The sequence below is a fragment of the Balaenoptera physalus genome, assembly GCF_965194825.1.
Source record: "Balaenoptera physalus genome assembly, chromosome: 13".
Lineage (NCBI taxonomy): Eukaryota > Metazoa > Chordata > Mammalia > Artiodactyla > Balaenopteridae > Balaenoptera > Balaenoptera physalus.
Window position 1 is genome coordinate 15,964,319 of NC_138892.1, and position 25,784 is coordinate 15,990,102.

Genomic DNA, 25,784 nt, shown 5'->3' on the forward strand with positions numbered 1-25,784 from the left:
AGTGAAGAATATCTCCAAGAAAATTAATGCCAGTGACTGGATTACCGAGTAGTAAACATGATTGACATCTTTTTTCTTCACATGCAGACTTTTTAAAGTCATCTAGATCCCTTGCTATTTTCAAACGCCTCTCCTTAACAAAAATTATAGAATTATCTAGTCACTTAATCTAGCTGTGTCATGATTTGTGCTGCCGAGGCTCCTGCTAGACTGTGTGTGACAGAGCAAGTCTGCTCTTCCTGGTGCCATTCCATTTCCTGCTGCTCTTCAGCGCTGACAAGGCTCATGCTGCCTCCCAGGAAGGCAGCGGGCACCTTTTTTTGTGGGGAGGAGGGATAGGTCATGATGTCACCTCTGTTAGCAAGGAAGAAGAATACTGGGTAAGCAATTACTAGTGTTTACCACAATTCATATAATGGAATATCATATAGCCATTAATTTTTGAAGAATATTTATTGACATGGGAAAATGCTTACAATATGTTAAAGAAGAAAGCAGGGTACAAATCTGTAAATACAGCATGATCCCAATCTTGTAGTAAAATAAATTATATAGGCATAGAAAAAACACAGGACGGAAATACACCAAAACATTAACAGAGATTATCTCAGGTGGTGGGTTTTGGGGTGAATTATTAACTTTATTATTTCCTGTATTCTCCAAACTTTCCACAATGAACATATATTACTTTTATAATGGGGGGGGGAGGGGAAGGGAAGTCAATATAAGAGACACCTAGTACTGGGAGGCGGCAAGACTGATGGTAGTAAGGGGATGTTGAGTACTTGTACTGCCTCTGCCTATGTCTTCATTTATAAAGGAGGGACAATAACATCCGTCCTGTGCACCTGCCAGGACCACCCGCCGTGTGAAGGGGCCTCAAGTGTCTGTCAACTGTTACTCTAAAGCAGCAGCTCAAGTGCCTTATTTTAGAACCCGCTCCTCCATACCCTGTTTTAAAGGTTGGGAGGGATGTGGACACAGGGGCCTGCAGAGTGCAGTTGGCCAGTGTATTCTCACCATCCCCACTGCAGGCCACTGAGCCAGGCAGATGTCGAGGGTCAGGGTGGCGGGGGGGGGGCCGGGGGGGAGCCTGCAGCCCTCATCTCTGACCTAAAGGATTCCAGGTCCTTATTTGAAATCCAGTACTAACTGAGCAAGTTTCCTACTCACACTTTAACTTCATTCAGGTCACCTCCCTGCTTAATAAGTTCTTTAAACCAGTTCTGCTGAAATAGTTATTGCTAAAAATGGCCTGAGAATTACCACTCTCCCAGCATTCCAGAGTCATAAAGGGGCACAACATGGACCCAGGTGGGCAGCGTGAAGGGGAAGGGGAGGTGCTGGGGGTCAGGCCGGCCAGAGTTAGATTTTTACTTGCTCTGTGATGTTGGGTAACTTACTTTGCTTTCCAGAGATGATCTCTAACGTGAGATGTGATGAGGTTACACAAGATAAGATACATAAAAAGCCCAGCACAGAGCAAGCAATCAACAGATGTTAGTTCGCTTTCCGTGTGCAAGATGAGGTCACTTTCATCTTCTCCCTCTGCAAATTCCCTCTTCAAAACAAAGCTTAGTGCCCAGTATGGGGAAACTCAAAATGAAACAGAACTCACTGAAAGCAGAAGAGCACAGCTACTTAAACAGGACTGTTCAAACACTCTGCATAAAGCTGGCAAGATGGTATTTCATTAAACATGTCTTCATTTAGGTAAGCCGACACTCATGCCAAAGCTATTTAATTGCAGAAATTATAAAAATACTTTAAAAATGCATTTGTAGAATGAAGTAACAAAAATACTTAAATTCTTTTTTCTAAACTTTTTTTCACTTAATCTAAAATTATGAATTACCAAGTTTCATTTTTATTTACTGTTAAAACATGGGTCACGCATAACTTACACTCCAACTATTTTGGATAAAAATCCTAAAATGTACTGTATTCTTCCTAGTCTTTTTATAGAGTATCCTTATTTTTTAAAAGAAACACAAGGTCATCGTTATAAGAATTAGTTTATCGGCCATACTGTTGTACAGATACTTTCTGGGTCAACTAGAATGTCCTTTGGGAAACAGGTGGTCCCAGACTTATGACGCCTCGAGTAGTTCTCATTCTCCCCACGTTCCTATCCGGTTTTCAGTTGGCTTTTTGCTGCTTTCCATCTAACAGCCTCCTCCTTGCCATTTGTTTTGTGGGCTTGGAAGTCAGATAACTAAACATGTTAGAAATATATGCAAATTTTAGTAAAGAGGCAAAAGGTGAGATTCTTGAGGGATCTCTCCTATAAATAAATTGTAAGAAACTTTGCCATCTCTTTTGGCAGCTCTAAGGCTTTTTAAAACTGAATTCCTGATTTGTACTTTTGCCAGAGAAGTGACTTCTGGATAAACGACATTTTCACTAATACTTCATGTACTTTATCCTTAGAAAGGCTATTTATTATAAGTGAGATAATAGATGTAAAAGCACTTTAAAAAAGCACAAACTGTGAAACAGGATTGTTTACCCCATGTATCTATAAAGAAACACACACAGATAGCTAAATTGAATCAACCCCAATGTTTTATTTAATTTAACGTTTTAAAAGGCAGTGGTTAAGCACATTATGTGTGTATATATATATAAATATATATATATATATGTATGTATATACATACATACATATATATATATAAAAGGAAACCAACCCCTTTTCAACTTTAGCCATTGATTAACTAGGCCCACTGTCTATTGCATGATTCATTTTCTACTTCTTCATATGACCAATTCTAAAAGTAAAAATAAACAGCCTTAATCAGTTTAACAGTAACTATTTGTGTTTCTTTTTTAAATAAATAAAGTTACCATTAAACTGATCACATATGGTAGAAAGGTAGGACACACACAAGCACACACAGTCCCCAATTTAAAACATGTGGCATATGAGTGACCTATATGTACAAATGGGTGCTGCTGACTCCCCCGCCCTCAGCAGAGGGCTCAAAAGAACTCCCCGTACCCAGGGGGTCCCCATTCCCTCTACCGGGTTGGAGGCACCCCTATGTTAGACCTCAGAATGCATGCTCCCCATGCAGTGATACAGATGGGGGTTCAGTTCTATGGTACTAGTGTTCAGGTTATTAGGGAATAAATAGGCATTTGTAGCTGCCTCAGAACTAAACCATCATTTATAACTTTATAGGGAGAAATGTATTCTGAAGTTCTAGATAACTGACATACAAACTTTTTGAATGTAATCAGTTTGCAAGTCCGGGGCTGTTGTGTGTGTGTGCGTGTGTGTGCATTTCTATAGATTTATACAAAATTGAAATGAAGAGTCGGGCTACGTTTATGGAGCAGCTGCTTGGCTTCCATTCACTCAGTCCTGATCTAACAAGTCACTTGCCTCAGCCCCCTTTTAGCAGCTCGTTCTGCTTCTCACATGCCTCCGTCTCTGGAGAGATTCAGAAAAGGCAGCTCACACAAGTGAGAGGAAGGACACGGCTAAATCTTCTGTTAAGAATCTTGGCAAACAGAACTGCCAGATTCAACCAGGGCTGCTTTATAGAGTGAAGTCCTTCAGTTCCATCTTGACAAAATGGAATTATTTTTTTTTCTGTTCCTAGTCCCTGCAACTCGGTCTAACTGCAGCTCTGTATGAATGCCTCAATATCGCAAAAACACAGGATCACTTCTTAAATATGCTGGATTCTCAATGAGTAAACCAGTTAATGTGTTTCTAGCCAAAGCAAGGGCATAAATGTTTTAGAGAAAAGATTCCCCTGGAGCTACAGAGAAAAGATGCTGATAAAAGCAATACTGAGAGTTGAGCAGGTGATGCTTTTAGTCTGTGTCAGAGCTGGTCTCCTCGATGACAGAGTACTGGTTGAGTGCTTCCTCCAAAGGCGTTATTGTCCCATCAGGTTTTAGTCCCATTGGTTTAAGCAACTCCTCTCTGGAAAAAAGAGAGAAAAGAAAGAAAAAAAAGTATTCACCAGCATCACACACACCCCCTCCCCCCACCCAAATCCACATCCTTTAAAAAAAAGAAAAGTCTTTAAAAACCAAAGTATTTTTCCTCAAGCTCTCTCTGTGTGTTTGTAACAGGAAAGATGAAAGAGGTATGGAAAGAAAAAGAGGGAGATAAAAGACTTCATTCACACAGGCCAAACCTACTAAGCCAATTAAAAGTATGAAAAGTCAAGGTCTAAATGGGCTCAGGACAAGGAGCAGGTCTCTTCTGTTTTTAATAATTTTTTTCCTTTTGTGGATTTATTTTAGTGAAGTTGAAGCTGCCAAAATTTCACCTGTCCCAGTGGACCAGGCATATAATTAAATGGCTGATTTGATACGTATGGATTTCATTTAATGGAATAAATCTGTCATTTGATTTTTGCCTCTCCAATCTCTAGTGATACATAAGTACTTATTGATTTCAAATCATTTGGCCTTCCCCAACTTTCTCCCTCCCTTTTCTTTCCTCTCTCTCTCCTTCTTCTTCTTTTTTAAAAAACACCATTGCTTTTGTTTGTGGCAGTTTAATTATGGGATTGACAGCCATTTTAATCTCTTCAAAGCTCCCCAACTGCCTCTTTTCAGCTAATCCAATTATATCTACTCCACAAGTTACAGCCTCATCTAAAGATGATTAATTATTGATTAAGCCAATCAAAAAGCATTAAGGAAGATTTATTTAATCTTTTCATAGGCTCTTTATTTATTGTATAGAGATTATGTCAAATGTACATGTTGAGTTGCTAACTCTAGTCCTCCTCCCACCCCAAAAAGTCAGCAGGGTACTTTAAAAGGAGCCTTGAAGAGGCACATGAGCTGCTTAAAACTTACTTCCCACAGAAACAGGCATCACCCCCTAAAAACATGTCTACAACAAGAACCAACATGGCAGCAGTTGTAATGCTGATGGGAGTTGGAGTGAAGGAAAATGATAAAACCTCCTCTCCCTCTGCTTCCTTGCTGTTGTCCCTTAGGCCAGCACAAAGAAGGGCTCCCCTCGGAAGGGCCGGCCACATAGCAGTGTGACGGTGTTATAGCTGCAGAGAAACTTATGGGGAAGGGGAAGAACAGCTCAGTGGTCACTGGATAAGTCAACAGGAACCTAATCAAGCAGCTCTGTCTAGTACCAGAAGACTATTGCTGAGAGTCTGAAAACTCTATTTGAGTAATGTGGATGGTTGACTGGTTGAGGCTGCTAAATACTATAAAGTAGGAAATGTGTTTCCTGATCCAAGAAATGGGGTCAGAATCATAGAACTTAAAGTTGAAGGGGCCTTAGAGATCATTTAGTCCAACCCCCTTGTTTAATAAAGGAGACTGGAGTGACTTACCCAAGGTCACATATCTAATGGCAAAGTTGGACCTGGGACATAGGTCTCTGAATCCCAGTCCAGTGCTCTTTGCAGCACACACATCTGGATTAACTGCTATAACTGCACTGAAGGAACACACTCTGAGTTCAGCTGTTCAAGGACTATGTGCCAGGAACTGTGTCATATACTGGGAAGAAAAGGAAGACTAGGCACAGCTGATGCCCTTGAGGAGTGAGTGAAACATATACGTGAAAAATAACTTAGAACATAAAATGGGGTAAATGCTGTAACAGAATCATGAACAAAAGAAATCACAGCTCCTGAGATGAAGCATCAACCAAATTGCCTGGGGAAGGTGGGAACGGCACCTCCAATGAGGTGTCCTATGCCACGCGAAGATAGTACAGATCTTTTCAGGCAAAGGAGTCTGTGTGGAGGGCTCTGTATGGTCCCAACTACTTGTGATTTTTCTTTGTAGACCTTTTTGGATTGTGTCAATTTCTTTCTCGGCTCCCATGTAGCTGGGACAGGGCCCAGTGTTTGGGGAGTGGTGAGGTTCAGTGAAGGAGCAGGAGGAGACAAGTCTGCAAGGGTAGTTTGGGGTCTAGTAGTCAAGTGTCTTGAATGCCAAAGCAAGGAGCTCGGGTCTTAGCCTGTAAGGAATGCCCTATCATCAGGTTTGTTTTATAGGGAAGTATCTCTGGCAGCAGTGCAAAAGACACACTGGAATAGGGGAAACTGTGGCGGGGAGACGAGCCATGAGGATGTCACTGTAACAGTAACGGCGTGAGAGGAGACAGAGAGCTGGATCATGGCTGTGGTTGTAGGAAGGAAAGGCCTTCCTTCCAGGGCAGAGCTGCGGTCCGCTGGAAGGGCGGACGTGGGGGGGTGAGGAGCAGAGTGTGGCTGCAGCCTCGCTCCGATGGCCACGTGGGCGGCGACCCGCTCGCTGCGGCAAGAGCACAGCAGGTGCAGCAGCTCGGGGGCGGGGGGGGGGGCAGACGCTGACATCTTTCAGGACAGCGAACAGCTCTGCATGACAACCAGGGAGAAATGCTTAGAGGAACCAGAAAACGATCTGCTTCCACTGAAACTTCTCTTCAGCACGAATACATACTATACATATCTATACTTTAGTAACTGTTTCCTAGTTCTGATGGTGCTGAAGGACTTTGTGATACTGGACACTGTTTACTAATAATCGATACCAAAGGAGAAGGGGATCACCTTCTGGGGTGAAACATTAAGGGATCAGAAAGTTCAAAGGTCTGAAGGGGCTGGTGGACTGAGGGTACAGTAAGGTGGGGTTGGGGTTGAAGGGTATGGGTAGGTAGAAGTCGGATCAGCAGATGAGACTATAGGAATTCTACCAAGATAGTGAATTGCTGGGTGGATATGCCATCACTCCTAACACTCCAGCATTTCTTTGGTAACAGGATGATACTGGAGCTAGCTACCAGCTTGCACAAAGTAGCTAGCACTTTCTCATCCAAACCCAGGAGGAATATTTTCAAATCAAGTCCATCGATTTCACCCCACTCCCTAATCCAATTTTATAATAGAAATAATTAAGAACATTACAAAAGTTTTATGGCCAAATTATGGGAATTCATCTATAGAATAAAGGGGCTCGTATTTTAATTCTCATTTGTGAACTATTCTTCTCAAGGCTTTATGTTTTAGGTCTTGTGTATCACCCCTCTACTAACACAGACGCTCCTCTGAGGGTATGAATTATTGTCTTTTCCACATGGCTCCATGCGATGCTTGGTCTTACTGACCTTCCTGTAGGAGAGGTGTCAGTGATAACTGGCCACATAATCGTGCATTCATGCAAATAAGTTAAGGCAGCAATGTGATACAGTGGAAAGAACAAAAAGATCTAGAGTCAGGAAGTCTGTCTGAAGTCCTGGCTCTTCCACTTACCAGTTGTGTGATCTTGGGCAAGTCTCTGAGTCTCTGTACTCCCATCTGTGAAATGGGGTTAATGATACTAGCGCTACCTACTTCCTAGTGATGACTTAAGGGGTAATAGTACCAGCAGTGGTAGTAGTAATTGCAATAATAATAGTGCAGATGAAAGAGTTCTATGAACTGTAAAGGAGTCCTAAATATTAGTTATTATTATTGTGGTATAGTGAAAGGCATATATAGGTTTTGGAATCAGACAGACCTAGGTTCTAATCCTGGATCTACCACTCACTAGCAGTAAGACCTTGAACTCTCTGAACTTCAATTTCCTTATCTGTAGAATTGGGATAGGAATACCCAGTTCACTGAGTTGTCATGAGGGTGAAAGGTCATTATACATAAAAAGTGCATAGTGCAATGGCCAGAATGTAGTTGGAACCCACAAGATGCATTTCCTGTCCCTTATGTGTTTATGGAAGGAAGGCTTCCACAAGATTGTTAGGGTACTCTTTGGGAATAAGTGGGAGAAGAATATGCAGAAGCAAATAAAAGACATGGTCCCTGTCCTCAAGAAGCTTTTAGTCAGTTCAGAAGGTAAAACACACACACATTAAACAATATTAAAGGAATTACAGAACAGCAGATCAACAAGCTTGAGATGATTAACAGGCAGAGCCCTGCTTTCCCTAGCTTGACAGTTCTATACACCCTTACTGTATTTGAAATGTATTTAAAGGCGATTTCTCATCCTGTTTGGGAGTGGAAGGAGAGAGGATCACTTACAGATATGTTACTGCTTTTTCTTATGGACCCCGGGCTTACTTTTCAAACCCCCATCTTAACGATTCTGATCTTCCTCTCTATCATATAACAGCCCACAAATACCAAAATGAAGTCTTTGATATAGAGACTTACTCCTAAAAGGTCTGATAAATGACCTGGTTATACTAAACTGTTTCATTTAATAAGATCTGTTGTATCTAGATCAGCAAGATGTGGACAGAGAATGGGAAGCATTCATGAATACCACAGAACCGTTATTCCACCAGTCATATGGGCTATGTACACATGGGAGGGACACGGAGGAGATGGGGATGCTGATCACAGGCTCCCGGCAGGAGATGGACTCAGGGCCAGACTGTAATGGCAGTGATGGACATGGATTCATGGGGAGAAAGGCATCCCAGAAGCAGAAGATTAGTCAAGCAAAGGCACAGAAGCAAGAGTTAGTTGTGTGCAGGGATTGGCAAGCAGGCTGGCTTGGCAGAGGTAAAGGAAAAAGAAAGCTCAAAACAGATATGGGGTACAAAAGAGGATTTGGATGGAGACTTTGAAATCCTGGGCTGACGAGTCTGGATTATAGTACAGAGGTATTTTTGTCTTCTATTTCAAGGGTCCCATATTTAAGAATATTTATTAAAAATAATTCTCATTACAAACATTGAAGGCTATAAAACAATATTCCTTTGACATATTAAAAAGAAAATGTTCTATGCTTTATTCATTTTCATATCCCTATGTGTCTAGCACAGTGCCTTGCAGATAGTAGATCCTCAAAAAGTGTTTATGAACTCAATTTAGCTGCAGTTGGTATTATCTTGCACTTTCACAGAAAGAAAAGGTATGGTGTTTTATGGGACTCCTAATAAACAAACCCTGACCAAAAGAAAAGCTGGATCTTTGGGTAGAAGGTTCACTTTCATCACCAAGATTTGCAGTTAGGAAAAGTATTAGCATTCTACAGGAAATTCTGCATAATGCTTTCCAGGGATTTCTCGTTCTCTACTGGACTGTGAGCAACTTGAGGGCAGAGTCCATGTCTTATCTGGCTGTGATTTGCAGTATCTAGTATAGGATGGGCACATAGTAGGTGCTCAGTAAATGTTTATTGAAAGAATATAATACATGGGTCATAGCATAAATGGACAATGGTAGAGAACCATTTGCCAGGAAACATCCTCATATTATTTTAACTGCAGTTATTTCCCTGATGAGTCAGTGTCATCAGACATTCTGACAGTCCCGAAGTCAAGGCCCTCTTTGTACCATACAACCTGGAATTTCCAACCACTAATTAGTATAGACTCAGCTGCTTATATATGGGGCACCAGTGGGTCTAGATTCTAGTCTCAGATTTTCCACTGACTTGCTGGGTGTCCTTGGGCAAGTCATTTCCTTCTCTGGGCTTGAGTCTCCCCATCTATATAAAATGAAGGGGTTGGACAAGATGATCCCCAAGATTCTAATTCTAGGAGTCTAAATATTAGGCTACTAAATAATTTTGATCTACTTAAAAAGCTGCTAGGTTTTTAAGACACTAAAACTCAATACTGCTAAGCTTTTGTTTCTAATCAAGATCTTCTAAACCTAAGAGTCAAACACAGCATCCTACCTAATTGTCACTGACATACACCAAGACCACAAGTCCTTCCTGCAAAGCTACCAGCAAATGATTAGAATGATTCCAAAAGTAAATCAAAGCAATGGCAAATGTTACAAGGAAGGATCTAAATTCAATCATGGCCCTCAATAAACAGGCCATTTCATGAAGAATTACTGGTCCTAAATTATGAAGGTCCCATCTAAAAAGGATGGCTAGGTGTCAGATATATGTAGATCATGGTTAAACGAAGATACTGTATATTGAAATGTGCATCAGGATTAAGATATTCACATAGCAATAACTCCTTCATACTTACCTTCAATGCTATACACAGGCCTTAACACAAGTTAAGACTGCCCTCGTTATCATCAAAAAGTACAGTGATGTCTACTGGATAAAGAGCCCATTCTAGGCACTGTGACAGTATCATGGCGGGCTTCTCATCTGATCAGGCATCTGGCCAGGGAAGAGATAAGCCTCCAAGAATGTTCAACTGGAACGAAACATCATTTAGAAATTTGATCTTACTAAACGATAAGGAACCATAATCTATAAGGGCTTGGCCAGGCACGAGGACACAGATAAAGCACGTCCAAGAAAGGAAACCTTATTTTGCCCCAGCCTAACCCTTAGGACTGCTAATGGAAACCAAAAAAGTACTTTCTTAAAGATTTAGGGGTGGGAGATTATGGGATTTATACCATATTTAAAATTTTATAGTCTGTCTTTTTTTTCCCCAGATATATAGTTCAACATTTTCCTGAGCCACCATTTCCCTGTAAGTATGGTCCTCTGGGATGCCTGGGCTTATGTAACCTCTCAGGACCTCAGAGAAGGTTCCACTTTTTAGGCTTCTGGTTCCTACATAACTCTTTCTCCCAGAAATGACAGTGCAATATTGGGGCTCAGATACTAACATACCCAATAGCACATTATAGAATAGGCCAGATGTGTATGTGTATAAAACACCTTACTTGACCTGGAAACAAGAGAATACTCTTGCCCACAGCACATGTTTTTGTGCAATACAAACAAAGCATTCAATTCAAGTGTACTTGTTGAAAAACAGGACATAATTAAGCAGTTGGTAAAATGCATTCTTGTTTCCCACTTGCAGATCTCCCAAGAGTCCCTTCGAATTTACCTATACGAGTTTCAGCTTCCCGCTTGCCACTTAGCTTGATAACGACTCAAAAATCATTCCCTTGTTTTCAAGGGCTCTTCTTTCTTGTCTGCTCTGTGTACTACAGGGCAGTATTGACACATGGAATTAATGACAGGGTCTGTAATGAAACAACAGTCATGCAAACACCAGTCTGCTCTTTTGATAAAACAGCATGTTAGAGACCTATTCACCTCCCTCTAATTGAGTACTGCATAATAGTTCCGATCCTTTTATGTAACATATTTTGTTCTATGATTAGAAAAGAAGAAAAAGGGGGAGCCTATGAAGCATTGCTTCCTTCAATCACCCCCTGATTAATTCTCTGATTTTAATGAGGGTGGCTGCTATTTAGGCAGGTCCTGTTACCTACTTGTTTTGTTGACTTCTGTACAATGTATAACAAAACCCATGATGGCATAATTGGGAACCATTTCTTTGGCACAGGGATTCCTGTTCTTAATGTAAGGTTGGCTTGGAAAAAAAAGAACCCTGACATTTAAAATTAGCCATTTCATATTTAATTTCCTTTCACATTTGAAAGATAGGATGAAAATTAGTATATAAATAAAGCATTTTAATTAACAGAGCTTTTCCAAAAGTGCCTGCTGTAATGGAGCCTGTGAGAGCCCGGAGAAAGAAGCTCTGTAATCTTTGCTATAATTCCAAGTCTGAGAGTGCATCGTATTTCAAGATTTCAGTATCAATGGAACAGTCCATAATCCACTGAAGTACAATGGATTTCCCAATAACTTGTGATATTCTTAAGTGTTTTTAACGCTTTTTTCCTCACAGAAATTAAAACAACCTTTGGCACTGGTTAACATATTCAGTTATATACTATGAAAGAGTGTCCTTTGCTGATCCTTCGTCTTTCAGTATAATCTTTCATCTAATGGCTTCCTAGTGCTGACTGGTTGGTTTTACTGTTCTTTCACTAAGCCACTAACCCAGTAGGCAGGAGAGGTGTGGTGACTTTTCTATACCAAATTCGAGGTCTTCAAGCTGCATTTTTCAAAAACATTTCTGAGATCCTTCCCTCAGCCTCACCATTATGCTTTGGGATTGGGTACAGTTAATTGGGAAGGTAAAATACGTAACATAAATATATCATTCCCAAGACAAATGGATATGGCATGTTATCTACACCATGTCCTTCCACTTCAGGAGTTGCCTAAACAGGCAACAGTCCTGTAAATAAGTAAGTAAGTCTTTCTAAAGTTAATTTTCTTAATATGATCACACTGAATGTAAGAATTTGTTAGAATACCTATAATCATTCTATTTTCAAAATAATTAAAAGACTTTATTAACATAGAATCATAGCAGTTTTACTGGTTTCCTTCATATGAAGTTGTTTCTGTTTGTTTTCTGTTTTTGATATAAGCTACTTAGGACCTGACTTGATATTTGAGAAAAGCTCAACTATGGAATGAAAAAGCAGGAATGAATGAATGGCCTCCAAATCTTAATTTCTTTGTCAGGTAAATATGCTTACTCTCTGTCTTCGTGCTTTGCATCTATTTAAAATTTAGAGCATATTATTAAAAATAATCAGACTGACAAATCTGAGAGCTGTTGGTAATTTTTCAAAATAACATAAGATCTGGAATATGAAGACTAAGAACCAAATCCTGACTATGTCATTAACCAGATGCCTGATCTTGGTTCAGTCACTTCATCATTGGTCCCATTTACTCCTCAATAAAATATCTCTTGCCCTATCTAATTCACAGGGCTGTTTTAACAGTCAGTGGAGATACTTTTTAAACTTTAAAGCACTATATAAATATTAGTCTTTTATTATTCTCATTTCTGTTAGAAGGTCACATGCAAAGCTTCTAAAAATTTGCTATCTACCTCACATTAAAGAGCATGGTTAAGAAAATATAGAGAAAGAGGTTAGGGATAGTGCTCGAAAAATAAAACTCAGTTTTGTCCTTAAGTGAAGGTGATCTTTATTTCTTGGTAATTTCTCTACAGAACCTTTCTTTCCTGTTGTCCAAAATTAGCAAAATAAATATTAATAAGAGGTCAGCATGCCAGCTGACACTGTTGAATAAAGCAGTAGAAATGGAAGTTCGTACATGCTCTTCTCAATCAATCAGAAAGTCTTAAAAGTTAGAGGAGGAGGGTGACTGAGAGCAAACAGTCAATGGAGATTATTCTTATTTGATGTTTCTCTGATAAACAGAAGTCATTTCACCTAGTGCTTAAACCAAGAGCTCAAAGCAGGCACTCACTCCTACTACAGAGTTAAAGGCCAATGATGGGCAATACTAAGTTTGCGTGGCATCCTACTAAGAGACGTCCAGCCAGCTTCTCAAATTAGTCCTCCCCTACCACTTTAAGGGTATATCAGTTTAACTGGATCCAAGTTCCCTTAATTAAGCTTCTAAGCAACATTGCAGTGTATTTTAATGATGTAGAACAGTGCTATCTAATACAAATATGATGTAAGCCATATATGTAATCTTAAAAGTTCTAGTAGCCACATAGAAAAAGTGAGAAAAGATAGGTAAAATTAATTATAAAATAATATGTTTAATCCAATATATCAAAAATATTATTTCCATATAAAATCCATATGAAACAATTGAGATATTTATTTTACATTCTCTTTTTGTACTGAGTCTTTGAAAGTCTCAGTATTTAACACTTACAGGACATCCCAATTCAGACTAGCCATAGTCATATATGGCTAGTGGTTACCACATTGGACAGTGCAGATCCAAAGGATTTTCTGATGTAAATTAAGATCTTGACACTTTCGTACCTAAAATAGATCTCACAATGCTATAAAGACTGGATCATATTTCTGAAATGTACCTAAAAAGCATTTCCTTGATTAAGTCATCATAAAGGTGGGAGTAATCACAGTTATTTTTGTAAGTAGAGTAAAGTAATTTAGTTACAAGAAAAAAATTATGTAGTTATTACTTTTCAGTCATAAATTACCTGTCCCAGCTTCCATAAGTTTAAAAATAACCTTTGGATTAAAGGGGAACTATTCCTATATTTGATACTTGCATTTACTAAGAAAGCCATGTCCCAAATACTACACAAAGGCTGGCAAAATATATATATTGGATAAGGAGTAGATAAGAAAAGGAAGAAATGGAAAACAATTATTTATATAAATGTAAATTTTAGAAGATTTTGATAGAATATATAAGCAATAAAGGCAATGTACCTTGTTAAACAGTGATGGGGTAAGGGCAGAGTAGAAGATTAATCAGTCCTGGTTCCAATTAAGAAACTAAATGGGATTAGAAAAGTCAAAACAAAACTGAAACTTGAAATATTACTTCCCTTGGTTAACTTAGGCTTAAGCCAGTCAATCCTCTCTCCCCTTTTGTGGAGGAGGCCGCGTCACTACATGCGGCTCGTGTGCTGTAGCTGAGGTGAATGCAGTTGTCTTAGCCACAATGGACTTGCTTAACTACATACAATCCCCGTTCTAATCTCCCGCTTAAATTGCAGGGGCTTATTTTTTTTCCAATTCAGAAAAGGAAAGAGGAGGTGGAGAGGCAGGCAAATTTCATCCCCTTTTCCACCTCTGTTCTCACATTAAAAAAAAATGTCAAATGAAGCTTTCTATAATCTTATGCCTCAGGCCTTAATGCTTATGTCTGATAAATATTACAATTATCATTCTATATTAAAGAAGTTAGGTACCCCAATATTTAAATTAGCCAGTCGTGGGCCAAAGTACCTTATAGAATTCCTTCCCAGACCTGAATTTTATGACATCTGGCCAAGAAATGGAACTGACAAAAGTATACTTTCAAGTCTTTAAACCATGTAGGCTATTTTATTGAGCAAAAAATTAACCTTCGATTTGGGGATCTGCTTTATACATTATTTCATCATCACACACTGGGGAAACCACAGGGTACAAGGCACTGTACTAGCTAGACATGATGGGATTTATGGGGTTCAAATTATTCTCAAACTCTTAAGACCTCTAGGTCCATTGCCAGTCCCCTTATCTACATCTGTCACAAACACAATCCTTATACTAAAAAAAAAATTTAAAAAAATCACTTGGAATATGCTGTCAGTTGGTAGTCAATGGGAAGAAAATGTTTGAGCGCTAATCTCTCCAGTATCCTTAAAAATCTAGCTGAGATAAAGCTGCTAAGGTGGTGAGCAACTTGAGGCAGTGGCTATGTCCAGCATGGAGGCAAAATGGAAATGTAATTTTAATTTTTGCATTGGTGGTTTTAACAGTTTTGGTGGTAAATAACATCTGTACCCTACACCAGGCTCAGTAACAGTACTTGGCATGACCAACCTTAGTCATCACTTTGGTAAGTGCTTTGGCACGGGCCACTGTTGCTAACCACCATCCTGGTGCAGGTCGTTCACATCTGCTCTCCTATGGATGGAAAAAAGGAAGTGTCTAGCGTCCATTCATTGGCCACATCACCTCCAATCCTATCCTTTACTCGCACGCCTTTCAAATCAGGCCCAGGAGAAAATGATTTCACTTTTGGAAAGAAAGTTAATCAGACAAAGCTACAGTACACTCTTGGCACAGCAAGACTTGGTGGGATGCGGAACATCCTTAGAGTGACAGTTGAAGGAACTAACCAACAGCACACTGCTGAAGAGGATGATTAGGAAATGTTCTGGCAAACACTGACTCTAACAGACAGACACAGTAGCACAGTGGACAGAGCAAAGGTCTTGAGTTCTGGAAAATGAAGTTCTTAGCCTTACTTTAGCTAGAAAGACAGTGTATGTGAAAGTGTTTTGTAAACTGTGAAAGGAAATGGATTTTCACCAGTCATTAGCTTGGAAATGTTTGGGGCAATTCTTTGGGCCTTGCTTTCCCCAATGATAAATCTGGTAACATATTACTCAACTAATGATAAAATAACCTGAGCTCTTTGGAAGAAAGATGCAGTATGTGAATAAAAAAGATTTATCTTATTAATAAGAATAAGTTTCCCTCCACCTAGAATGAATGGTCATTTCTCCATTTGTCAATTCAATTCCTCTTAAACTTCAAGGATCAGCACAAATGCTACCTTCCCTGTGAAACAGTCCCTGATTTATCCCAACAGAATGAACTGCTCCTTTTCCTGGGTGCTCACAGTTCAACACAGACCTTATTTGGTCATTACTTCCTTCTAGAATACCCTGTATTCTAGAATAGATTACAGCCATATCCCACACTAAAATGTGAGTTTTCCAAAGGTACGGACTACCACATTCACCTCTGAATCTCCCTCATCTTCCTAGCACAGTGCCTTGCACAGAGTAGCTGCTTAATAAATGTTTCCTGAATTTACTGAATTTTAATCTACTTTGGCTTTATGGCATCTTTTTTACCTCAAAAAACCAAACCAAAAACAACAGTGAAAAGAGAGAAGAAACTTAAGACAAACACATAAGACACATAAAGAATGGCTTCATTCTTTGCATTCCTGCTTTGGAATGCCCACTGCTGATCTCCATACAGTTTTGTCACTGATTGTTATTAGTGAGAGCAAATGTTAGAAAGCACATAAAGGCAGACAATGTAAAAATCCCACCACATGTCATGAAAAAAGTCTGTGATTTAGGACTATTCTCAAAGTTGCCTTAGCTTCAACTTTAATGGCAAAATTCATACCATCAAAGCCAACACAAGACATACTTGCTCTGCTTTATACATGTGAAAATCAGTATCACCTTCAGATTGAGCTGGGCATCTGCTGGGTGTTTACTCATCTAGGGCAAATGGGCCAGTTGGATAGCATCTGTGTTATCTTTTAAGAACTCATATTATTGAAATGAAATTTATGAAAAATGTAATTTATTCAACCTTAACTAGTTCACTGTCTTCGCGCTAATATGCTCTACTCAGGCCCTTGTTAACATTTCCCCCTCCAGCTTCTACCAGATGGACTCTGTTGGTTCTCATCCCAGCTGCTGTACTTACAGCACTGTTTCATTAGCTACCTCAGATCCTTTTGGAAGTACAAATCTTACTTTTATATGTTCATTCAGAACCTTTTACTCTGCCTCCTATAGGTCTGTCCTATCAGCATCTTCTCTTTTATTGTAAATTCATTCAGGGAAGGAACATGTATATTCTATCCAAAGGTATGGAGAATGTCATATGCAAACAGATAACAATGTCTTTTGAAGACTGTGAGCATAGTGAGCTGTAAATTCTAACCTTCTTGGGAAAATGATGGAAATTTAAAAGGACTAACTGGAAGTCAACTAAATTCTAGTCATATTAGCTTTGTAGATGATGAAGCTACTTACTTCTATGTAACTTCTACCACATTACCAGCATCATGTGAAAACTCAGACTCTGCAGAAGGTCTAAATACCCTAACTTGTCACACTCCCCATGTCAGCCTCTTCTTATTTTTGAACACTTCTACTCTAAGCCTCCTGCTGTGCTCTTAGCCTCTGCTTGTTTCTTTATTACACTTTTCCCTTTAATGGTTGGCTTTCTGGCTTTCCCGTTCTAGTTGCTACTCCTCTTGATTGAGGGATACTAGCCTTTGCATAGCTGTTGTGAAAAAGGAGATGACCAGAAGAAATTCACCTTCCAGTGGCAGCTGCCACCAACACACAGAAGCACTCACTCAAGATGGCTTAAAGGAGACAGTGACTCAATGTACGACTAGAAAATTGAGCAATTCAGGCAAGTGTGAAAGGAATTAATACTTTCTAATAAATCCTCCAAGATGACTAGTTGCTTATTAGTATATATTTGATTTAATTATTTTCAAAACTGGCTATCTGGGGAGGGGAAGGAGGTGTGAAGCAAGAAGGGAAGGGGAGATTGTTTTTAGAATCCCTAATTAATACAAGTGCCTGCTTTCAGAAAATCCTTCATTTGAGCTATTCCTTTTCACTTTTTCCTATTGGGTGCGTGACATTTTAGAATTCTTGGTTTTAGCAGCAATCCAGAAAGAAAGAATTGCAAACTTGCACATCAAAAATGGAAAAAAAAAAAAAAAAAAAAGCATCATGATTTGGAACAAAAACCAAAACAGACTAAAACAAAAAATACAAGAAGCAGCAAAATCATTGAACCTAATTCACAGCATCTTTTTGAAGACAGGGAGGTTAGTTGGTTAAATATCACAATGACCTAGTAGTTACTATCCTAGCTTTGAGAGCTTAAATGTTTAAGAATGCACATCCATAAGCGGCACATGTAGAAGAACCATGGTAGCCAAGAGAGATCTGAACTACTGCTGCCTGGGCCATCCTGTTCCAATCAACATGGATTTCCAGAGTTGCTGTTCTATGGTAACTCTCAGTGAGAGAGACAAAGAAATAGAACATTTTTAGAAACCAAGCAAAAAATGGATGGGAATACAATACCTGGAAAGTTTATCAAGCATGTTGACAAGTTTCATGGCTTCATATTCTTTTTGTTCTTCTGTCATTTCATCTATGGGGTTTGGCATTGGTTCCTCTAAATGACCAGTGATAAGATTAATGCTACAAAAAGAAAAAAAAGTTATGCTGTATGTTTTCAAATTATGCTCTTTCTATACTTTTCTGGTCCAAGTTGTAAGTTATAATAAGAAAGAGTATAATAGCCAAAAAATTGGCAATAGCAATTTTATGATATAGAACTGCTATAGGAATTTTTTTTAAATCGACTTTTCCTGCTAATTTGCTTTGGGAAATGGGTGATAGCGAACTTGCCAACTTTTTTTTAAAGGCATGGCTGCTTTTTAAAAATATGAAATTTGATTGGTGCCGTTAGGATAAATATCCTTGGATGCACAGCTTCTTCATTAATTATATCAGGGACAAATGATTTCAGAGAAGGAGGAATCTATTTTGTGATACAGCATAAAACAAATATGTCAAAAAATTGGAAAAATGATGACAGAGAGGCTGGAATCTGAAAATGAAAGCATGCCAATTTATAATCTCAGGAAATTAGTCCATTAGTGAGACCACAGAAGGCAATGAGTGTTTAAATAATAAAAGATAAAGCAGAAGAACAATTTTAATTAGATTTGATCTGACCTAGATTAAAAAAAGGAATGAAATCTAGCCTACCAAAAGACAGGTATACCATCTGGCTTTCTGGAAATAGATTTAATAAAGTACTTAAGATGAATAAGTTTCATAAACTTTGTATGAAGTTCTAATACCAGACAAAACTATCCTCTTAATTAAAAGCCACATTATTTTTTTTTTTGAGGTGAAATAAAAGATAATTCTTTCAATGGCTGCCAAATATTTATAGCTTAAACATCTTTCTGGAGAAGCAGAAAAGAGGTTACAGCATTTTGTACCAGCCAAGTACACACAGTATGTTTTTAATGATCAAATGAAATATCCCTGCAAATGGCAAATCGCTGATAAGTTACTTTCTAGGGTCTACAAACACAAATGGTTTCAGGGGCCAGGCCTTAAGGATATGCAAATGAGTGAATTGGTCAAGTATAAATAACATGGAGTATTGAGGACTAGGGTAAAATGGAGAACAGTGCTAGTCTAAACAGGGAAAAAAAAAATCATGCGGGCCAAAACCAAGACACCGCGATTAATTACATCATCTGGTGGCTAGCTTGCCAGCCCTGCTTTAGATTTTTACTTGGGCAAGTTAACTTTCTTTACAGAGCAGGGTTTTTCTCACTTGGAGCAAGGGCTAGGTACTATAATCTGTTACAAAAAAATATTTATTTTTCTACATTCCTCAGAGGCTGCCTGACATACAGATTCTTACAGAAGGACTCAATGCTCCCCATCCTTAAAAACCGGATCTAAAACATACGTTTTGCCATTCTTTCATAAGACCTATGTCTAGAGCCACGGTTAAAAAACTTTTTCCTTCAAAGTAGTGGAACCCCTCACCCTTTTTATTTTAACAAATGAAATCTACACAGAAAGCTGATTTATGAAATAGATGAAAGTGGAACTGCTCAGGCAGAAGAGGGGATAGGGACGGCCAAGGAGAGTGCAGGCCTAGAATCCCTTCTATTTGTCCGCGCTCACTTGCTTCCTCTTAAGGCAGCCCCTAAGGCACTTTCAGGAACTCTGGGGAAACAGTCTGAAAACCCATAGGCTTCTCAGTGATTCTTAGCCTTGGCTATACATTGGAATCACTTGAGAAACTTTAAAGACGAGGCCTGGGCCTCACCTGACACCAGCTAAATCTGTTTTGGTTTTTTTCCAGGTGATTGTGATGCGCATTGAGGTTAAGAACCACTGGGACAGAGCGCCTACTTGAGACATTCACTGTGTGCTACTAGTCCCTCTCCCTTTTTTCAGGTGCTCATAAAAGAAAAGAAAAAGGCGTCTAGTTAGTGGCCATTAACAAAAATGCCAAACGGGGTCATCACGTTTCCCAAAGGTCAAGAACAAAGAGGACCCAGACGAGGCTTCTGAGAACTATGGAGTTTTTAAGAAGTATCCAGATGCCATAGTGAAAATGTAATTCCACCAACCATCTATTATTTGCTTAGGTGTATAACGACGGGACATATTTTCACTGGTTTCTCTTCTGCTGCCTGCTAAATTAGAAAAAACATCTAGTCTTATAAATAAGTAAGTAAAGGTACTTATATATAGGCACATACCACTTACCAAGCAGACAAAGGCAATAAGGCCTTAGAAGAAAGTATAAGGGAAGGCAGATGTATTAACTATTTAGACCATGCTCATCTCTCTCTTGAGAGAAGGCTTCTCTCCTCAAGCTCAATTGAAGGGTGACTTAAATCAGATCCACACACTGTTTTAGAATATAATGAAATTAGCACAAGCCATCATGTGCCTCAGGGAAAAAATCTGTCAGGAGGACACACTGGTCAGCTCTGTGGTATTGTGGATACCACAGCACATAGAGTCAGGACATGCATTCCTGGATCAGAGCACATTTGATTCTTTTCTTGGTTCTTTTAAGGGCTTAATGGAAATGATGTCTGTTTTCCATAAGCTGACCTCAAGTCCGCTGCTGCTAAAATGATTTAATGTCTTGCTGTGAAATTAGCTACTAAAGTCACAAAATCCTTTGCTCACTGAGCATGAAAGCAGCAGCCAGAAATTCACTCTTACAGAGTAAGAACTTATCATCCTTTACCCATGTAGTAAAACATTCCAAACCCCCAAAATCACTCCAGGGATTGAGGTTTCATCTTTTTTCCTTGAAAAAACACCCCCTCCCCCTACCCCCACCCCGGTACTCAGAAGAACATAAACAAAGCCACAGCAAACACAAGTTGCTGAACCATGCCACTCTCTTACGGGAAAAATGCCAGTGTTCTGGGGGCAGGAGGCAGACTTGGACACTGTCTCCCCTCCAGCTCCCCACTTCAAACCAATCTCATGTAGCTTCTACCCAGAGGAAGAGAAGACAAATAGTCACCACCACAGCAACAGAGTGAGGTTTCATAAAAAACTACTTTTGAAAAAAAAAAAGACTATTTTTGGTTGAACAAACACTTGCCACCTTTATAACCTTGAACAGTATAGTCTGAGATTTAACTTTACAGGTTTCAGGATCTTAACACTGAAATTCTGGGATTGGTTTTTTGTTCCAAGACTCTGAGTCCTAAGATACTTTAAGTACACTAACTGTGGTGGATATTTTATTGGATAATTTTATATTTATCATAATTTTTCCCACCCTGTCTCTGCTCCCCTCCCCTATCTATCTACTCAGCACTCCAATCCTATTTTATGTCTTCCAATTAGAGGACAAGAAGTATCCAAACTCTTATGTGTGATATGTCACCAAGAATTTTGTATTATATAAGGCCATTATATGACAGCAGCTGGAGACAAAAGGATTAAGACTTGCTCTTCAAAATGTTGCTACATTTGGCCAACATCAACAGTACTACACTAGTTCACTGAACAAAAAAAGAGCTATTAAATGTTCCCTGAGCTATATGAAAGTTAACATCTATCTCTAAAAAACGTGTATTAAATTTTGCTCAAAGCACCCTGGTTAATCAAGAGGCTATAAAGTCAAGTCCCTACAGAGGCTAAGGCAGATAAGATGAACAAAAAAGATACATTATCAGGGGATTGGTTCAAGATGACAGAGTAGAAGGACGTGCTCTCACTCCCTCTTGTGAGAGCACCGGAATCACAACTAACTGCTGAACAGTCATCGACAGGAAGACACTGGAACTCACCAAAAAAGATACCCCACATCCAAAGACAAAGGAAAAGCCACAATGAGATGGTAGGAGGGGCGCAATCACAATACAATCAAATCCCATAACTGCTGGGTGGGTGACTCACAAACTGAAGAACACTTATACCACAGAAGTCCACCCACTGGAGTGAAGGTTCTGAGCCCCACGTCAGGCTTCCCAGCCTGGGGGTCTGGCAACAGGAGGAGGAATTCCTAGAGAAACAGACTCTGAAGGCTAGCGGGATTTCACTGCAGGACTTCAACAGGGTTGAGTGAAACAGAGACTCCACTCTTGGAGGGTACACACAAAGTACTGTGCTCATCGGGACCCAGGGGGAAGGAGCAGTGACCCCATAGGAGACTGAACCAGACCTACCTGCTAGTGTTGAAGGGTCTCCTGCAGAGGCAGGGGGTGGCTCTGTCCAACCGTGAGGACAAGGACACTGGCAGCAGAAGTTCTGGGAAGTATTCCTTGGCGTGAGCCCTCCCACAGTCCGCCATTAGCCCCACCAAAGAGCCCAGGTAGGCTCCAGTGTTGGGTCATGTCAGGCCAAACAACCAACGGAGGGAACCCAGCCCCACCCATCAGCAGTCAAGTGGATTAAAGTTTTACTGAGCTCTGGCCACCAGAGCAACATCCAGCTCTACCCACCACCAGTCCCTCCCATCAGGAAACCTGCACAAGACTCTTAGATAGCCTCATCCACCAGAGGGCAGACAGCAGAAGCAAGAAGAACTACAATCCTGCAGCCTGTGGAACAAAAACCACATTCACAGAAAGATAGACAAGATGAAAAGGCAGAGGGCTATGTACCAGATGAAGGAACAAGATAAAGCCCCAGAAAAACAACTAAATGAAGTGGAGATGATAGGCAACTTTCCAGAAAAAGAATTCAGAATAATGATAGTGAAGATGATCCAGGACCTCGGAATAAGAATGGAGGCAAAGATCGAGAAGATGCAAGAAATGTTTAGCAAAGACCTAGAAGAATTAAAGAACAAACAAACAGAGATGAACAATCCAATAACTGAAATGAAAAATACACTAGAAGGAATCAATGGCACAATAACTGAGGCAGAAGAACGGATAAGTGACCAGGAAGACAGAATGGTGGAATTCACTGTTGTGGAACAGAATAAAGAAAAAAGAATGAAGAGAAATGAAGACAGCCTAAGAGCCCTCTGGGACAACATTAAACATAACAACATTTGCATTATAGGGGTCCCAGAAGGAGAAGACAGAGAGAAAGGACCCGAGAAAATATTTGAAGAGATTATAGTCGAAGACTTCCCTAACATGGGAAAGGAAATAGCCACCCAAGTCCAGGAAGTGCAGAGAGTCCCAGGCAGGATAAACCAAGGGAGAAACATGCCAGGACACATAGTTATCAAATTGACAAAAATTAAAGACAAAGAAAAATTATTGAAAGCAGCAAGGGAGAAACGACAAATAACATACAAGGGAACTCCCATAAAGTTAACAGCTGATTTCTCAGCAGAAACTCTACAAGCCAGAAGGGAGTGGCATGACATATTTAAAGTGATGAAAGGGAAGAAATTACACCCAAGATTGCTCTACCCAGCAAGGATCTCTATCAGATTCGATGGAGAAGTCAAAAGATTTTCAGACAAGCAAAAGCTAAGAGAATTAAGCACCACCAAACCAGCTCTACAACAAATGCTAAAGGAACTTCTCTAAGTGGGAAACACAAGAGAACAAAAGGACCTACAAAAACAAACCCAAAACAATTAAGAAAATGGTAATAGGAACATACATCTCGATAATTACCTTAAACGTGAATGGATTAAATGCTCCAACCAAAAGACACAGGCTTGCTGAATGGATACAAAAACAAGACCCATATATATGCTGTCTACAAGAGACCCACTTCAGACCTAGGGACACATACAGACTGAAAGTGAGGGGATGGAAAAAGATATTCCATGCAAATGGAAATCAAGAAAGCTGGCATAGCAATACTCATATCAGATAAAATAGACTTTAAAATAAAGAATGTTACAAGAGACAAGGAAGGACACTACATAATGATCAAGGGATCAATCCAAGAAGAAGATGTAACAATTATAGATATACATGCACCCAACATAGGAGCACCTCAATACAGAAGGCAACTGCTAACAGCTATAAAAGAGGAAATTGACAGTAACACAATAATAGTGGGGTACTTTGACACCTCACTAACACCAATGGACAGATCATCCAAACAGAAAATAAATAAGGAAACAGAAGCTTTAAATGACACAATAGACCAGATAGATTTAATTGATATTTATAGGACATTCCATCCAAAAACGGCAGATTACACTTTCTTCTCATGTGCGCATGGGACATTCTCCAGGATAGATCACATCTTGGTTCACAAATCAAGCCTCAGTAAATTTAAGAAAATTGAAATCATATCAAGCATCTTTTCTGACCACAACACTATGAGATTAGAAATCAATTACAGGGAAAAAAACATAAAAAACACAAACACATGGAGGCTAAACAATACGTTACTAAATAACCAAGAGATCACTGAAGAAATCAAAGAGGAAATCAAAAAATACCTAGAGACAAATGACAATGAAAACACGATGATCCAAAACCCATGGGATGCAGCAAAGCAGTTCTCAGAGGGAAGTTTATAGCTATACAAGCCTACCTCAAGAAACAAGAAAATCTCAAACAAACAATCTAACCTTACACCTAAAGGAACTAGAGAAAGAAGAACAAACAAAACCCAAAGTTAGCAGAAGGAAAGAAATCATAAAGATCAGAGCAGAAATAAATGAAATAGAAACAAAGAAAACAATAGCAAAGATCAATAGAAGTAAAAGCTGGTTCTTTGAGAAGATAAACAAAATTGATAAACCATTAGCCAGACTCATCAAGAAAAAGAGGGAGAGGACTCAAATCAATAAAACTAGAAATGAAAAAGGAGAAGTTACAACGGACACCGCAGAAATACAGAGCATCCTAAGAGACTACTACAAGCAACTGTATGCCAATAAAATGGACAACCTGGAAGAAATGGACAAATTCTTAGAAAGGTATAACCTTCCAAGACTGAACCAGAAAGAAATAGGAAATATGAACAGACCAATCACAAGTAATGAAATTGAAACTGTGATTAAAAATCTTCCAACAAACAAAAGTCCAGGACCTGATGGCTTCACAGGTGAATTCTATCAAACATTTAGAGAAGAGCTAACACCTATCCTTCTCAAACTCTTCCAAACAATTGCAGAGGAAGGAACACTCCCAAACTCATTCTATGAGGCCACCATCACCCTGATACCAAAACCAGACAAAGATACTACAAAAAAAGAAAATTACAGACCAATATCACTGATGAATATAGATGAAGAAATCCTCAACAAAATACTAGCAAACAGAATCCAACACCATACACCATGATCAAGTGGGATTTATCCCAGGGATGCAAGGATTCTTCAAGATACGCAAAACAATCAATGTGATATATACCACGTTAACAAACTGAAGAATAAAAACCATATGATCATCTCAATAGATGCAGACAAAGCTTTTGACAAAATTCAACACCCATTTATGATAAAAGCTCTCCAGAAATTGGGCACAGAGGGAACCTACCACAACATAATAAAGGCCATATAAAACAAACCCACAGCAAACATCATTCTCAATGGTGAAAACCTGAAAGCATTTCCTCTAAGATCAGGAACAAGACAAGGATGTCCACTCTCGCCACTATTATTCAACATAGTTTTGGAAGTCCTAGCCACGGCAATCAGAGTAGAAAAAGAAATAAAAGGAATACAAATTGGAAAAGAAGAAGTAAAGCTGTCACTGTTTGCAGATGACATGATACTATACATAGAGAACCCTAAAGATGCCACCAGAAAACTACTAGA

The 25,784-nt window shown here is 39.3% G+C and overlaps 1 protein-coding gene across 10 annotated transcripts in view; it reads right to left on the bottom strand.

Annotated features, from left to right (window-relative positions):
• Positions 1-434: 434 nt before the first annotated feature.
• RIC8B (RIC8 guanine nucleotide exchange factor B) overlaps positions 435-25,784 on the bottom strand; it is a 118,380-nt gene continuing 93,030 nt past the window's right edge. For 2 of the 10 annotated variants that reach the window (XM_082419447.1, XM_082419446.1), the window contains 2 exons: positions 18,107-18,226; positions 435-3,937 (listed from right to left, as the gene is read on the bottom strand). In XM_082419447.1, coding sequence (XP_082275573.1) covers positions 3,826-3,937; positions 18,107-18,226 — 232 coding nt within the window. In that variant the 3' untranslated portion in view covers positions 435-3,825. Of the gene's footprint in view, positions 3,938-9,919; positions 10,097-10,747; positions 10,887-13,958; positions 15,147-18,106; positions 18,227-25,784 lie in introns of all 10 variants that reach the window. The other 8 variants (XR_014252281.1, XR_014252280.1, XR_014252282.1 and 5 more) reach the window with 8 other exon arrangements.